We start from the raw sequence: 18,395 nt of genomic DNA on the forward strand, positions 1-18,395 counted from the left end.
ATTTCTTTAAAATCTATAATTTCATTAGTGTTGATACTTCTTCCACAATGCAACAAATGTAGATTCCACATGGAAGTAAGTAATTAATAAATTGCTATGGGCAAAAAAAAATCAAATGTGAGTTTGTTAACAATTTCGTAATGAACCTCTCTAAGCTTTGTTACGATAAAAAATTAGATAGCATCTCCCAAATTTCACTTTTACAGCTTGGCTAGTTTAGTTGCCATATAACAATCTGTGTTCAGCCCTGTACTTAAAGACTTTCTAGGTCATCAGAATCCATGAGAGATTTCACTTCACTAGCAAAGTCTTTAAAAACTTGGGATAACTTTGATTCCATGACAAGGCATTGAAGGAGGACTTTAGTAGAAGCAGAACAAATATAGCTCAAAAATACTTCACATTTAAGGTAAGAAAGAACACAATAAATCATTTTTAAAATGTCAGTGATGTAAAAAAAACATATACCACATTTACAATAGTAAAAAAAATAAATAAGCACTTGAAACTTTAAATGTCACAAATCCTTCCTACAGTACTATAAATTCTCTAAGATATATGATCAATATGCAAGTGCTATATACTTTTGAAAAGAGAATTGGGCATTATCAATTGAATACTGATGTGTTAACCAGCTAGATATAAACTATATTTTATATTTTCATAAGTTCTACAAATGTTTAGAGAAAAATAAAACCTGAGATGGAACATCACTAGGTTTGTCATTCTGAGACAATTTATCCCAATTCTCAGGCATCTTCAAAGCAGATTTCTCCATTCTTCTAATTTTTTGTAAATTCCAATCTTCTTCTATGCTGCCTGATTCGATTATGTCAGTATCAATTTTCACTTCATAAGTTAGATCTGGTCTTAATGTCAGAGTGTATAAATGTGTAAAGCCATCAACCTGAACATTTTAGAGAGGAAAAAAAATGAAACATTTATTATGCTTCTTTTCCTGCCAAAATAGATACTTTAAAATTCCTTCATTTGTAACAATTATGTTGGCAATTGAAAACATAAAGATTAATTTTTGGACTGTAAATTACTTAGCTACTATAAGAGCCTAATATGACATAATAAGTGAAAATGCAAACATATATAAAAGATACTGGGTAATTATTTAGTTTATGGTAGGATCTTTAATTATATTAATTATAAATACTAAGATCTCATTTAATACATTAACAATGATTCCCATTTACAAAATGGACATAGATGTTTTTAGTAAAGCTATATAAACTGAAGAATACCTTTCTTTTAAAGTTATTGTTATATTTAGAGCAAATAAACACAATTTGCTATATTTTCTTGTACATGCTTAAATAAATCTACCTTTACACATGATTCTCCCCTTCATTACAAATTACAAAGTTATATATATTGGGAATATTACCTAAGTCACAAAACATTGTATAGATTCATTGTGTTGAACTGATTCTCTAAGAATTAACATAGTATGCAATTAAAATAACATGTCATATGTCTTAAAAAAAGGAAAACTTCTAAATTATGTAGCTGTGGAATGTAAGAGTTGGAAGAGACATTATAGATTATTTAGATCAACAATCTCTTTTTATGGATAAAGAATCAGAAGCCCAGAAAAGTGCCTAAGGCCATAGACCTAATTAATGGCAGAGTCAGGACTAGAACCTAAGCCTTACAGCTCAAAAATTAGTGTTTTTTCTCTCTACAGCATACCATGTAGATAAAAATAAGTAGGTTTTCTTAAGTACACAATTCAGTACAATCTTTTCTTGAAAAAGACTAGAGAAGTACTCAGAAAGTGTATCTTTCTACTTTATAACAAGTGACCTCAGACTTCAGTAATTTCAAGCCTCCAGAACACTATTCAACCCAGAAAAACAATTACCTTCTTCAGGAAACAATAACGGCTTCTTTAAAGCTTTTAAGGAAAATAACTAAGAAGCAAGGATCACTGTGACTGGCCAATCTGGGGCCTAGAGTAAAGGAGTTTTTGTAGTGGGGGCATGTATGATTATGAAATCCAAGCTCTTCTCTAGAAAAGCAGGAGGCACAGAAGAAATTATAAGTAAAGATGATGAGACAAGAAAATAAGTAAGAGTGAAGAGACTATTAAGCCCTATAAATTTCAGTGAAAGTTAGAAGTGGCACCAGGGGTAAGAAACAAAAAACAGGGGCAGTTGGGTAGCTCAGTGGATTGAGAGCCAGACCTAGAAACGGGAGGTCCTAGGTTCAAATCTGGCCTCAGACACTTCCCAACTGTGTGACTTTGGGCAAGTCACTTAATCCCCATTGGCTAGCCCTATACACATTGGCTCCAAGACAGAAGGTAAAGGTTTAAAAGAAAAGAAAAGAAAAGAAACAAAAAACAAAGAGCAGAAGAGAAACCCAGAACTTGGAACATTGTCATAAACCTAGATTGCAGTGGTTTACTTTTCACTAATCTCTACAGGGACCACAATTTCACACTAATGAATATCAGGCACAGGATATGTATGTGTAATGGACAAGGGTAAGCCAAGTCCTACTTACTACATTACCTTTAAGAGATATATGGTCAGATCCAAGTAGTGTCATATTGTAGCCACACTGATGACATAAATCAGAAGCTTATTGATACAATATAGTAAATTGTATAGTTGTCTATAAATGGTAGGACAGATAACTATTAAAGTCATCCCATAATAGAGAAAACTTGCTTTCTCAAGTGAAAAAAAAAAAGATATCAGCACTGATCTAATGAAAATTTAAAAGGCAAAAGGTTTGTTTGGTTTTTTTTAAGCAAATGCTACATTTTCTCAATTATACAATTCTTAATGGTTTTGGTGTTTCAAAGTAAAAAATAGTACTATAAGACTATGGTGCATCGCCATCAAACCATGAAATTATAGAATTTTGTAGGCTTTTAAAATAGTGTATTCAACTCTGAGTGCTACCTCCTGAACAGATTTACAGCACTGATGAGACTTTTTCTCTTCTGAAGAAGTCTACAGAATTCTACTCTACAAGGATATTGAAAATCAACTACCACATAGTTTAAGCAGAATGTAGACAAATGGGTCATTCTCATGTATATAATTGATACTGTTGTTCAGCTATTTCAGTTGTTTCCAACTTTTCATGATCCTATTTGGGGTTTTCTTGGCAATGATATTAGAGTCATTTGCCATTTTCTTCTCTAGTTCAATTTGCAAATGAGGAAAGAGAGGCAAACAGGGTTAAGTGATTTGCCCAGAGTCACACAGCTAGTAAATGTCTGAGGTCGAATTTCAAGTTGGGAAGATGATGAGTCTTTCTGACTCAAGGCCTGGCACTCTATCCATTACATCTCCTCCTTACCTCATATAGTATAGACTCCTATATAATATTAGCAATTGGAAAATATCTTTTTCTCAAAGCTTCAAAAGTTTCTGGCATCAGGAAGATCTAAAATCAAAATTTACTTCAGATACTTATTAAGCTACATGATCCTGGGCAAGCCATACACCATACTTGGCCACAATTTTGTCATCTGGAAAATGGGAATGATAATATCTACCTCCCAGGGTTATTGTAAGATCAAATTAGAAAATATTTATAAAGTGCTTTGCAAACTTTGAAGTGATATATAAATGTTAGCTATATGTACCAGATATTTGTAGAATATAAGCTTGGATGAATAGTACTTTTAAAAAATGGGTTCTATCATCCTTAGCCTTTAGAATAAAAAGACAATAAGGTATAGTGTATGGAGCCTAGCACTTAAAGTCAGGAGGTATGTGGGCTCAGATGAAGCTTTTGACATTTACTGGCTATGTAGCTTTAGGCAAATCACAATTTCATTGAACTTGTTTCCTCAATTATAAAGGGAGAATGATACTAGTGTTATAAACTAATCATAGTATTGTTATGAAGATGAAATAAAAAATGTTTCTAGAGTGTTTTGCAAACCTTAAAATGCCATGTAAATGTTAGTTTGTGGCTTATTTAAAAGACACAGAATATTCTTTTTTTTTTTTTACAGAATATTCTTTTATTAGAAAATTTTAGCCCTTATTCTGAGAAAACAGAGTTAGTTAGCTAGTATTATTTTTACCAGCCTTCTAGAGGAATCATCATCTTCTATGATCCAATTGCCTAAGACTGAGCACACTTTTTTTTTTTTTTAAACCCTTGTACTTCAGTGTATTATCTCATAGGTGGAAGAGTGGTAAGGGTGGGCAATGGGGGTCAAGTGACTTGCCCAGGGTCACACAGCTGGGAAGTGGCTGAGGCCGGGTTTGAACCTAGGACCTCCTGTCTCTAGGCCTGACTCTCACTCCACTGAGCTACCCAGCTGCCCCTGAGCACACTTTTGTATGGACTCTATATATGCTGGTGGGAGAATGTCAGACTCTGGCAAGGGTATGTTTGATACCAACTATATACTACTCACAGATAATTGATACCAACTGATAATCATGTTGGGAGAAAAACCTATGAGGGTCTTCTTAACTATGGGGTTCTTAGATGAAAATGTAACTAGTTTAGCCCTGTGAATCAGCACTTTGCTGTGGCTACTACTAACAGTTAGACTGATTCATAATTGGTTAAAAAGCCAAATCCAAACACTGTTGAATTAGTGCCATATCTGAAAGGAGATCTTCCTATTAAGCAGCCAAAGGGCTCCATCTGTATTATTTGACTTAAAAAAAAAAAAAGATGTAGGTGGCATACAAAAGGTTTAATGATAGAATTAGGAAAACAAAAACATCTCAACTGTTTGAATGCTGGGCCAAATGTGGCAACAAGATGAAATTTAGTAGGGATGAAAAGAGGATTCTGCATTTTGTGAAAAATCATCTGCATGTGAAAAAGTTCTAGGTTTTGTTTGACTGTAAGTTCAATATGCATAAAGAGTGTCAACTTGTCCTGGATGCTAATTAGATCTTTGGTGATATTAATATAAGCATGCTGTCTGGAAAAGGGAGAGGCTCTACTTTTAGGGAGGACATGCTCTGGAACATGTTCAGAGGAGGTAAAAGAATGGTGAGGAGGCTAAAATTATGTCTAGTGAGAAGTGCTTGAAGGAATTAAAGATATTTAGTCTGAAGAAGACTTAATGGGAAACATGCTATTATAGCCCTTATATTACTGAAAGGCTGTAATATGGAAGAAAGATTAGATCTGCTATCTACATAAGGCAGAACCAGGACCAACTAATAAAGAGAGGCAAATTTTGGCACAATTGTAAGAACTTTCCCACAATTAAAATTCTCTAAAAAAGAAATGGATTGGGTTGAGGGACAGCTACGAAGATCAGTGGATAAAGAGACAAGCCTGAAGATGGGAGGCTCTGGATTCAAATTTGACCTCAGAAACTTCCTAGCCATGTGACCCTGGGCAAATCACTTAACCCTAATTGTCTAGCTCTTCCTACTCTTTTGAGTAGACCAATACTTGGTATCAATTCTAAGATAAAAGAGAAGAGTTAAAAAAAAAAAAAGAAATAGATTGCCTTCAGAGGTAGTGAAATACTTTTAAAATGAGAGAAATTCAAAGAAAGAACAACGTATTCAAAGATGAGCATTTGTTATAAAGAAGATCCAGAGCAGAGCCTTGACAGAGACCCCAAGTTAGAGGGTAAGATATGGCCAATGATCCAGTAAAAGAGATGAAGAAGTGATCAGAAAGACAGAAGGAGAACTAGGAGGGAGCACTCCTCCTTTTAAAATAGTGCAAATAACCAAAAAGCAAGCAGACATCTGGAATTTTAAGAAAGCAAGTTCTAGACTATCTTTAGGATATCATTGCCATACCACTTTTTTCTACAGAACAATAAATGACATTTGTAATAATAACCTTTCATCATCAAGAAATAGTTAAGTTATATTCCTTATATTCTATTTAAGGAAATAGAGAGGCATGTTTCAGAAAGATTTTTATAGTTAAAATAAAAAAAGATAATTTGACACTAAAAAGGTTAAATTTCAGCTATCAGGGAACATGTCATAGAATGTTGTATAATTATTATACTAATGTATTTCTTATTTTATAAAGTATAGTATAGTCCAGCAGTTTCCCTTTAGTAAGAAATAGATACCTATACAAAAAAGGGGGATACCTGTCTATTAAGAAAAAAAATGAACACAAACACTAATCTTCAGTTAATTCAAAGAACTGATTTTTTTACTTTATTTTTGCTAATAATTGGTCCAAATGCTAATGATAAGCTGCAAGCATGAGTGAATAAATATCCATCTTCTTCCATACACAAGAAGGAGCATAGTATATAGAGAAAAAAATTTATGGGCTTTAGTTTGTTTTTCTTTCACAGTTGATAAGTATCAGGGGCAAGATTTGATCCCAAGTTTCTCCAACTCCCAGGTAAATTCTCTTTCCATTATAGGATAGTGATTCTCCTTGGAGTTCGTGTTCGAATATTTATTTTGCCATCTTGCACCTTGTATGGTTTTGACTAAATAATTTCACCATACTGGGCCTCAGTTTCCCTAATTATAAAATAAGAGGAATTAATTAGATGATTTCTAAGGCCCCTATAAGTTTTAAATACTATAATTCAGTGCATGTGCACTTATCCTAAATCTGTCTCTAACGTATAAATTACCTGTAACATAGGACACATCATTTTCACAGTACCAAGGTTTATAAGTTACAGTATCTTTTAGAAATGCTATGAGGCAAATGTTAACAAAGAAACATTTTTCAAGATGACTAATTTTTGCATGAGAGCATTTACCTTACACCTGATTGGTTTCTTGTTTGAATGATACTGATTCTTGTAAAATAAAATAACATGAACTTTCTTGATATCAAATCCACAGATATCAGGTCCTAAAAAAAAAAAAATCTATTCTCAACTTTCTTAGATATTTCATAATTATTAAACATATCAAACATTTCTTCTAAAATATGGGAAGCAAAGAAAAGTTTACACATTAAGCAATAATCATTGAAGTTACAAACTATAAATGTATAGTAATACTTCACTTAAATGACAAGGAACAAAAAGTAAGCTGTCAAAAGTCCATATAAAGTTTAATCAAAGAAGAGTTTTTCAAATACTCATTCAAAATCCACTGAAATCTTACATTACATATAATTTTCTATATTTGCCTTGGGGAAAGAAGGGAGAGAATGATCTAGTTCCCTAGACACCAGCAGCTTATGTGCAGCAAATTAGAAGTAGAAAGTATAAGAGGAAATGGGTTGCTGGAGACAGGCACACTATTAGCAACAAGAAGTTTACCCTACTTTGTGTAAAGGGATCTCAGAAATTATAAAATTCAGATATAAGAACTCAAAAAATAAAGTAATCTGGGGGTGTGGTTGTTGTCCTTCATTCTTGAAGAAGACCAAAAAAGCATCATTAACTTTAGAGTCACTCTACAGTTTGTCTGAATATGGCTGATCAGACCACTGTAAGCTTGGAAGGCTCTATTATAGGTTGGGCACAAATAGCCTGTACAAACATTTGGTATGAGGATGTCTCTTAAAATCTGCACATCTTACATTTCTCTTGAGTTATTGGATGTTCCTGTGCCAGGAAATAAATAGTTCTCCACATTTTAATAGCTCTGTGAGAACATTACTACACTAGGGTATTAATGGATGATCATAATAATGACCCTAAGTCATCAAGAAAAACATGTTCTTTTCAGTAGATTTTGCATGAGAAGGTAGAGAAGCACATAATACATATTGGAAAGATCACCATATAGAATACTAAAAATTAAAAAGTTAGCACTTAAAAAAGCACGCTTTATTCTTGTCCAAAAGGAAGTTTTGCTGTTGTACTAAATTTCTAACAAATTCTTCTAAAATGTTTGATAGTTTTAATTACATACTTATTTTTAAATTAAAAAATTTTTATTACAGTGATATAATTAGGAGAATTTGAGGCATCTATTTTGGGCCTGAGAAATAACATATAGTGCATATTTTCGTTCATTGTAGATGATTCCACTTACTAGTTCATGTATGTATTGTTCTTTTAAAGTTTTAAAAGACACTTTTACATGTTATCTCATTTGGTCCACATAACACCCTTGTGAGGTAGGAAGTACAGATTATTACTTCCATAATTGATGATGAAATGAAGTCTCAGAGAGGTTAACATTACATAGCTAAAAATTGATGGAGCTAGCATTTGAATGCACATCTTGTGACTCAAGTCCAATGTTCTTTCCATTATACCATGCTACTTGTCTTATTTCAACATAAATTCTTCCCTATTTTAAAGAATCAGTTCAGCACTCAAGAACTACATTAGGGAAACTAATGTCACTTAGCTTCTCTTTCTTCATCTGTAAAATAAGCAAAACAACATTTCCAAAATCTACTCACATGGTTGTTGTCAGTACTTACCATAAAAATGTATTATTAATAATTAAAAATAATTATTATAACCATGATAATACTATATGCCAATTAAAAAACTTTTTTAATTTAGAAAAGGGTACTGTCACTATTCAAAAGGAGTTGTTATGATAAACTTTGGCTAAGATTTCTAAAAGACAACTCCAGGACATTATCTTTAGGAAAGTTCTTGAAAGCTGAACTCCTAACTATATATCATTATTTTTACATTGTCACTAGATGACTATTTCAATATATTTTTTAAAATAACTACATTATTAAACTCACCAAACATAATGTAATATTGTGACTTCCCATTTAGGTTCTTTTGATCCAACTCTGAAGGAAAGATCTTAATATAACCCCCACCACAATCCATCTTCTGTTCATGTTTTACTGTATACTGAATAACCAGTGTCTTTCCTTTATTGCTAAATGGTTTAAATCGTGAGGAGATAGCATAAAATTTTGCATTTTCAGTGGTTTGCAGACCTTTAAGCAAAAACATTGGTATAAGTTTACATATTTCAACTGCAACAGTAATGTATCATCAGCATGGCATGTTACTAAAATATAAAAAATAAAGTTAGCCTCCCTAGACTTTACAACAAAGCATATTTTAAATGTATTTAAGTGACTATATTAATACTTTTGGAACATACTGCTAATAGGCCAGCTCACTTCTTATAAGGAATGGATTTTATATTCATATAGTCATGCTGTAAAAGCACTTAAATAAACAGAACTTTTATTCTGAATAATTGGGAGAATAGTAGTGACACCAATTAGAAACAGATCTGGAAAAGGAGCAGGTTAATTTAACACTATTAATTTTTTCCATTAATGAAAATCTGTCTTTCCTACGTCCCACCTCTCCCTCACCTCATTGACAAAGGAAAGAAAACAAAACATTTGTTATAAAAATGTATAATGAAGCAAAACAAATTCCCTTACTGGCAAGGTCCAAAAGAAAAACTATCTCACTCTGTACTCTTATCACTTACCAGGCAATAGGCAGCACATTTTATAATGAATATTCTGGAAGAATGAATGAAGAATTTATTACATGCTTATTATGTGAAAAGTGCTTTGCTAAGTGTTAAAGACACAGATGGAAAAGTAAGACAGTCACTGCTTTCCCCATTTAAATTGGAGAGACTTGTGGAAGGTTTCAAGTGCAAAGTCAAAAAGAAAGGTCTCATGTTCCTTAAGGTGCTGCTGATGTTGAACCATCTGACAGGGCCAAGGTCTTTGGTGACAAGACCTTTCTTTTCTCGAGTTTTCAGTAGTTGTGGCTGCAGCATTTGCAAAGCAGCTGCCAGACAGCATAAGGGCTGCTTCCCTGGATGATGGCTGAGAGCAATGGGATGGAAACCATGCTATTTCCAAGTCTCTTGGGTTCAGGGTCTTGGGTTATCTCCATTGATAGATGGGGATGATGGTGGTCAAGGTGGTAGTGGTGATTTGACTTGCTTAGCACATAATGCCTCTTCTCTCTTCCTCAACTTACTGCTAAGCCAGGGTGACACCCCTGTCCCAAGTGGCAGTTGGGGATGAGCTGCCCCTTCTCCACAGGAGTTACATGGTTGGTCATTGTGCTGAATGTAGTTTGAAGTCTTTCAAAGTTGTCTTTATGGCACTGTTGTTATTGTATAAATATTTTTCCTGTTTCTGCTCACTTTATTCCATATCAGTTTATAAAAGTCTTCCTAGGTTTCTCTAAAATTGTCCCCTTCAAATTTTCAAAGCATAATAGTATTCTATTATATTCATATATCATAACTTATTTGGCTTTTCCCCAATGGATGGGAACCCCTCGATTTCTAATTCTTTGTCACCATCAAAATAACTGTTAGATATTTTTGTATATTTGGGTCCTTTTCCTCTTTCTTTTATCTCTTTGGGGCATGGTCCTAGTAGTGATATTTCTGCTTCAAAAGTTATACACTACTTAATAACTTGGGGCATAGCTCAAAATTGCTTTCAGGATGGTTGGCTTAATTCACAGTTCTACCAAAAAGTGCATTAATACACCTTGCTTTCCCATGACCAGGGGGCAGGTTTACTGGGGTTTTATTGATTTTGAACTCATTTATTGATGAATTCATTTTTTGATATTTTGAATTTGAGTGCTAGTGACAGATAGGGATATATAGCAGGCAGGTAGTTGAAAATGAAAGATTAAAGTTTTGGTGAGATAAAGATTGAATTTACAAATAAATAAACAAACAAATAAATAAATAGATGTGTATATCTTTGGGAGTAATCTGTATTCAAGTGTATTATTGAATTGGTGGAAGCTGATGAGTTCACTTAAGGATGAGACTAGAGATGAGAAAAAGGGGTCTAAGAGAGCCTTAGAAGATATCTAGATTTATGGTGTTGATTAGACCCATGAACCAGTGAAGAAGATTGAGAAGGAACAATCAGAGTGATAGGAAATGATGTAGGAATGAAGAATGTGAGAGAAACCAAGTGTAATAACTACCTTAGTCACCAAATCCAGTGGCCTCTTTAGTCCTCATCCTTCTTAACCCTTGGCAGTTTTTTATAGTGTTGAGCACTCCTTCCTCATAAACTCGACAAGCCCAAAATGAAATTCTTTATTCTTTTTCTTTCTTGCCTCCCTAACTTTTGAGCAGGAAGGTCAACCTCCTATAGGTCTCTGGGTATAAGAAGGGTCTTGGGCTTTCTCTCACACTGCTTTAGAACAAAGTTGGTTCTACGGTTGTCTCTCTTTTGCACATTCTTTCTCACTTTTAGATGAAATATTGGAGATGGCTATGAACCTTTGAGCTGAGAAAGGTCAAAAGAGAGAGTGCTATTAGTCCAGAAGCTTAAGTCCATTCCAAGATTTATTAGAAGCTGAGCACAAGTGAAATGGCAGCTGAGAGGCCCTGAAGACAGTGATCAGCTTGATCTAGCACAGAGGAAACAAAGATAATTCATTTATCCATTGGCTATGGAAGTGAACTTGGAGGGGTAAATGCTTTACAGAAATTGCTTTTTTAAGTTTGTGCCTATTCTTACCAGGAGCTGAGGTTGTATCTTCAGGTGCTAGGGGGGAAGGAATACTTTTTTTTTTTTCATTTTGAATATTTTCCCATAGTTACATGTTTCATGTTCTTTTCCTCTCCCCCAAATTCCCCCCACCCCACCCCATAGCCAACGCACAATTCCACTGGGTTTTGTGTGTATCGTTGGTTAAGACCTAATTCCATATTATTGATAGTTGGACTAGAGAAATCGTTTAGCGTCTACATCCCCAATAATATTCCCATTGGCCCATGTGTTCAAGCGGTTGTTTTTCTTCTGTGTTTCTCCTCCCACAGTTCTTCCTCTGAATGTGGCTAGTTTTCTTTCTCATAAGTCCCTCAGCCTTGCTCTGGATCCTTGCATTGCTGCTAGTAGAGAAGTCTGTTATGCTTGATTGTACCACAGTGTATCGGTCTCTGTACAATGTTCTCCTGGATCTGCTCCTTTCACTCTGCATCAATTCCTGGAGGTCATTCCAGTTCACATGGAATTCCTCCATTTCATTATTCCTTTGAGCACAATAGTATTCACCAGCAGATACCACAATTTGTTCAGCCATTCCCCAATCGAAGGACATTCCCTCATTTTCCAATTCTTGCCACCACAAAGAGCACAAAGAGCATAAATATTTTTTGTACAAGTCTTTTTAGGGGGGGGAATACTTTGTAACTTCTGTTTTTGGCCTTGCTATATCTTTGTATCAAATGTTGCTTTGTTAAAGCTCATTGATGTAGAAAAAAGAATTAAAAATCCAATTGAAGACTAAATTGGAAATCATAAAAATCAAAGGAGAAATTAATAAAATTAAAAGTAAGAAAACTATTGAACCAAAAAATATAAGTAGGAGTTGATTTTATCGAAAAAAGAAAGAAATAAAATAGAGTATTGGTTAATTTGATTTAAAAAAGGAAAAAAGAAAATCAAATTACCTGCATCAAAAATGAAAAGGAAAGGAAATTAAAGCAATTATTAAGAACTACTTTGCCCAATTATATGTCAATAAATCTGACAATCTAGGTGAAATGGATGAATATTTACAAAAAATATAAATTGCCCAGATTGACAAAAGAGGAAATAGAATATTTAATTAATCCTATCTCAGAAAAGGAAATTGAACAAACCATCGAAGCACTCTCTTGAGAAAAAATCCCCACAGCCAGACAGATCCACAAGTGAATTCTATCAAACATTTTGAAAACAATTCATCCCAATACTATACAACCTATTTGGCAAAACAGGCAAAAGAGTCCCACCAAATTCTTTTTATGACACAAATATGGTGCTGATACCTAAGTTGGGAAGAGCAAAAACAGAAAAAGAAATTTACAAACCAATTTCTCTAATGAATATTGATGCAAAAATCTTAAATAAAATGTTAGCAAAGAAACTATATATAACATAAGGATCATTCACTATGACCAGGTGGGATTTATACCAGGAAGGCAAGGCTGATTTAATACAAGGAAAGCTATTAGCATAATTGACAATATCACATGATTATCTCAATAAGTGCAGAAAAAGCCTTCCACAAAAACCACGACCAATTCCTATTAAAAACAACAGAAAAAATAAGAATAAATGAGCCTTTCCTTTAAATGATAAGTAGTGTCTATCTAAAACCATAAGTTAGAAGCCTTCCCAATAAGATTGAGATGAAGTAAGGATACTCATTATCACCATTATTATTCAACATTGTACTAAAAATGCTGGCTTTAGCAAGAAAAGAAGAAAAAGAAATTGAAGGAATTGAAGTAGGCAATGAGGAAACTAAATTATCATTCTTTGCAGATGATAAGATGGTATACTTGGAGAATTCTAGGGGATCTTAGAGGTTCTCTCCAAGAGAATCAACTAAAAAAACTAGTTGAAACAATAACTAGCAAATTTGCAGGATAGGGAAATTCCATTTAAAATAATTCTAATATAAAATACTTGGGAATTTACTTGCTAAGATAAACATAGAAATTATCTGAACATTACGAAACATTTTTCACACAAATAAAATCATATTTAAACAATTAGAAAAACATTGATTGCTCATTGGTAGGTCAAGGTAAAATAGTAAAAATGACAGTTCTACCTAAATTAATTTACTTATTCAGTGCCCTACTAATTAAACTACCAAAAATATTTTATAGAACTAGAAAGAATAACAAAATTCACCTAGAAGAACAAAAGATCAAGAATATCAAGGGAATTAATGACAAAATTGTGAAGGAAGGTGGCCTAGCAGTACTAGCTCTCAAACTGTATATCAAGAAAGTAATCATCAAAACAATCCGTACTGGTTAAAAAATAGAATGATGGATCAAAGGAATAGATTAGATAAAAAATATACAGGGGTAAATGACCTCAGTAATACTGTCTGATAAACACAAAGATCCCAGTTTTGAGTATAAGAACTATTTGACAAAAACTGCTGGGAAAACTGGAAAAGAATATAGCAGAAACTAGATAAAGGCCAATAGCTCACACCTATACCAAAATAAGTTTAAAATGGCATATGAGTTAGCCATAAAAGATGATACCATTAAGTAAATTAGGGAAATATAGAATAGTTTACCTGTCAGATCTATGGAAAATAGAAGAATATATGACTAAAAAAAGAACATTACAAGATGTAAAATGAGTAATTATTACTGTTAAATTTAAAATGTTTTGTATAAACAAGATTAGAAGGGAAACAACAAAGAGGAAAAATGTTTTATAGCAGATTTCTCTGATATTGAGGACAAAGTCAAATTTGTAAGAATATAAGTCATTCCCCAATAGATAAATGGTCAAAGGATATGAACAAGCAGTTTTCAGATGAAGAAATCAAAGCTATCAATAATCATATAAAAATGTTCTAAATCCCTCTTGATTAGAGAAATTCAAATTAAAATAACTCTGAGATAACTACCTCACACCTATTTTAAAAAACCCAATGAACAATATAGAAAAGTTTTGCATGGTATGTATATAACCCAGATCAAACTGCTTACTGTCTCCAGGAGGGGGGAGGGAAGGAAAGAAGGGAGATAATTTGTATTTTATAATTTCAGAAAATTTTTGTGAAAAAATTGGTATCACATGTAATTAGAAAAATAAAATATCTTTTAAAAATAAAATAAAATGACAAAATAAAAAATTCAATTATGTAAATTTGTTAAATGAAACTGGGCTCCTAATAAGGGACAATTAACAATGGGGACAAGACATTAGAAAGGAGACTCTCAAGACTGCCACATTAGAAAATCACTCTCTACTGCTCCAAAGGAGGGGAGGGTCAAGAATTCTGGAGTAGTCCTAGAATCTTGAGATTGAGATATAGTCTTCTTTGAAGTCACAGCTCATTAGTAAAGAAGATGTTAGAAATATTGAAGTTAAGAAGAAGGAAGGGACTTGATGGAAAGATAGGAATTCAATTTTAGAAATGCTATTAGAAATGTTTATGGGATATAAAGATTGAGATATCCAATAAACAGTTGGATATGTGAGACTGGAGGTCATTTATATGCCTTCTGCCAGTCTCCTCCTTCATTTCACATGAAGAGATGGGCTTTTTCCCTGCCAAGCAATCCATCTGTATGTACAAGTGATTCTATTCCATACTGAATTCTCAAGCAGATTGCCTCTTCTTTTCATCCCTCGTCTTTCACTAATCTTTAATTGCTCCCTGTCTGCTGGTTGATTCCCTTTTGCCTACAAACATGCTCACATCTCCTCCAGCTTCAAAAAATTTTTCACTTGATTCATCCATCCCTGCTAATTTTCATTCTATATCTCTCCTCCCTTTTGTGCCTACAATAGGAACTTCTTTCCTTCCTTTTCTTTCTTATTAACTTTTTACAGTTTGGCTTCTGACCTCATTATTCAACTGAACCTACTGTCTCTAAAGTGCTAATGATTTTAACTATTAAATCTAATTGTCTTTTTCTAGTTCTCATCCTTCTTGTCCTATCATAAGTCTTTTGACACTGTCAGTTACTTTATTCTTAATATTATCTTCTCTCTAGGTTTTAGGACACTTATTTTTTCCCTGATGTTCCTCCTACAATGCTGACCTTTCTCTCTTTTTTTGGCTCTTTATCCAGATTATGCCTGTTGAAATTGGGGATCCCCCAAGGTTTTGTTACAGGCTTTCTTCTCTTTTCCTTCTATACTATTTCACCTGAGGATCTCATCAGTTCCCATGGTTCCAGTTATGACCTCTTATTCTAATGATTCTTAGATCTACTTACCTAGACCTAATCTCTCCTAACCTCCAGTCTCACAGGTCCAACTGACAGCTTGAACTAGATGCTTCATAGACATCTTACATTCATCATGTCCAAAACAGAATTTATTATTCCTCCTTCCCACCCCCAAACTCTCTCTTCTTTCTAACTTCCCTATTACTTTGCAGGGTATCATTATAGAGTTATCAAATTCTCACTCTTACCTCCTATATCCAATCAGTTATCAAGTAGTATCAGTTCTAACTTGCTAATATATTTCATATATATTATTTCCTTTAATATAATTTATATGAATACATTCATTAATATCAAAATAATATAATTAAATATGTATATTTCATATATATTCTTTAATCTTCTTTCCTCTAACATTGCCATCACACTGATGCAAACCCTCATTATCTAATGATTGGACTATTATAGCCTGCTGGAGAGTCTGCCTGACTCAAGTTTCTCTCCACTCAAATCCATCCTCCACTCAGCTGTCAAATTGATCTTCCTGAAGCAGAGGTAGGACCCCATTTCCCCTCTATCCAATAAACTCCAGGGGCCCCCTATCACTTCCAGGATCAGATACAAAAGCATCTAGCTTTTAAATATTTTCATAACTTGACCCCTTCCTTCCTTTCTATTCTTCTTTCACATTGCTCCCACTTTATGTACTTTGATCCAGTGACACTTCCTTGCATTTGCTTACACCACATACTCCATCTTGGGACTCCCAGGATGTTTTCACTGGCTGTACCTCATGCCTGGAACTTGGTCCCTACTCATAACTGCCTTCTAGCTTCCCTGGCTTGTTTCAAGCTTCAGCTAAAATCCCAATTCTACAATTATCCTTTCCTAGTCATCCTTAATCTTAATGCCTTCTCTTAGAGGCTACTCCCAATAATCTGGTATATACCTTGTTGTACATAGTTGTTTGAAGATTGTCTTGTTTATACATAGTTGTTGGATAAAGAGATCTCAGAACCTACTGCATAAATGAACCAATGGGAGTTGATGAGATTACCATATGAGATAGTATAAGTCAAAAAGAGAAGAAGGTCCAAGATAGACTTGAGGGTTACTCTCAGTAGTGGAGGATATGCAGCAAAGAAGACAGAGAAAGCATGGTCAGACATATAGGAGAAGAACCAAGAGAGTAATATCATAGAAACTTAGAGAGGAGAGGGTATTTAGGAGAATGATGATAATCAATAGTCACCAATCAGAAAGATCAAGAAGGATGAGGACTGAAAACAAGCCATTAAATTTAGCAATTAAGAGATCACTGGTAACTCTGAAAATAAGCAGCTTTAGTTCACTGATGAGGTCAGAAGGCAAGCTGCAGCATGTTTAGAAAAGAGGAGGAAAGTAAGTGAAGGCTATAGTTTTTTTTTAAATTTTAATTTTTTGAAAAATTAAACCCTTATCTTTTGTCTTAGAATCAAAACTGGTCCAAGGCAAAAGATTGGTAAGAGCTAGGCAATGGGAGTTGAGTGACTTGCCCAGGGTCACACAGCTAGAAAGGTTCCACATAGCTGGGGTCAAATTTGAACCCAGGACCTCACAACTCCAGGCCTGGCTCTCAATCCACAACTGAGCCACCTACCTGCTCTCAAAGTTACCTAATGTTGATGGCCTTCTCAAAAAGAGATATAAGACAAACCCTAGAAGGGATGATAGCATCAAGTGAGGATTTTTTTTTATAAGATGAAGGAGTTAGGGATGTATTTGTAAGCAAGAAGAAGACAGTCAATAGTTAGAAAGATTAGTAGAAAGTAGGGAAAATAGATGAGGCAATATTCTGGAAAAGACAAGATGGAATTTGATCAAGTACATATGTAGAGATTTGCTTTGGTAAGAAGAATCACTTCTTCCTGTGAGCTGAGTGAAAGAGGAGATCATAGGGGAAGACAGCTTAGTGATATGAGATAAGGAAGGGAAAAGAGGGAACTCTTAGTGAATAACCTCTTTTTTTTTTTTTCAGAGTCTAAGACAAGGTCCTCAGCTTAAAGGACAGGAGGAGAGGGTGTCATGGGAGGTTTGAGAAAGGATGAAAAATGTTGGAAAAGATAGTAAAAAAATTAGGGATGCGTGAAAGAATTGCCTTGCTAAAGTGAGGGTCTAGTTGAGATTATGAAATACAAATTTGTAGTGGACCCAAGGAACATGGTTTTGAGATTCTCCAGTTCTGTTCACCACATTGTGAGGGTAATTTGAAGTTGGAGCTGGACAAGTCCTGGCTGGCCACAAGAAAAGGAATCAAGGGATTTAGCTGTAGAAGATAGTGTAGAATTGCACTGGTTTGCTAACAGATCAAGAAAGAGAAGAAAGGAGAGTAAATTTAAACTTCTTAAGGTTAGGGACTATTTCATTTATACCTTTGTATCCCTCGCATCCAACATAATTAAACAATTGTGGAACAAGTGACAATGGAAGAAGGCAGAAAGCAGGGGCTCTCCTTTTCTTGTGACCTCATCCTTCCTCATCCCTGTTAGCTCATTGCTGACACGACCCAGTTACCCAAGAGCCAGAATAAGAGCTGCAAATTAAATCAAATGCTTATTACTAACCTTTATCTTTTTGTATGTCACCATAAAATTTTCCTGATGATAGCCTAAAGTGCCCAAATTTGGAGTCATTAGTGGAAGGTACCCATCTATTTCTCCAACTTTCTGTTTGAAAAAAAAAAAAAAGAAAGAAAAGAGTAAGACAAGTCAGGAATAAATCAGGCATTAAGGGTATAGCTGAGAAGACACTAGTCTTTTCAAAGATGGAGAGAGTAAAAAATGCTCAGGATTTAATACTTATGACTCATAATCTATCTCTTAA

At 34.1% G+C, this 18,395-nt stretch overlaps 1 protein-coding gene across 1 annotated transcript in view; it reads right to left on the reverse strand.

Annotated features, from left to right (window-relative positions):
* CALR3 (calreticulin 3) overlaps positions 1-18,395 on the reverse strand; it is a gene marked incomplete at its 3' end in the record, with an annotated part of 37,136 nt that overhangs the window by 16,418 nt on the left and 2,323 nt on the right. The window contains exons 2-5 of the mRNA XM_044658574.1: positions 18,137-18,238; positions 8,611-8,814; positions 6,704-6,798; positions 698-907 (exon numbers count right to left, since the gene is read on the reverse strand). Coding sequence (XP_044514509.1) covers positions 698-907; positions 6,704-6,798; positions 8,611-8,814; positions 18,137-18,238 — 611 coding nt within the window. The remainder of the gene's footprint in view (positions 1-697; positions 908-6,703; positions 6,799-8,610; positions 8,815-18,136; positions 18,239-18,395) is intronic.

Source organism: Gracilinanus agilis, chromosome 1 (genome assembly GCF_016433145.1).
Source record: "Gracilinanus agilis isolate LMUSP501 chromosome 1, AgileGrace, whole genome shotgun sequence".
Classification (NCBI taxonomy): Eukaryota; Metazoa; Chordata; class Mammalia; order Didelphimorphia; family Didelphidae; genus Gracilinanus; species Gracilinanus agilis.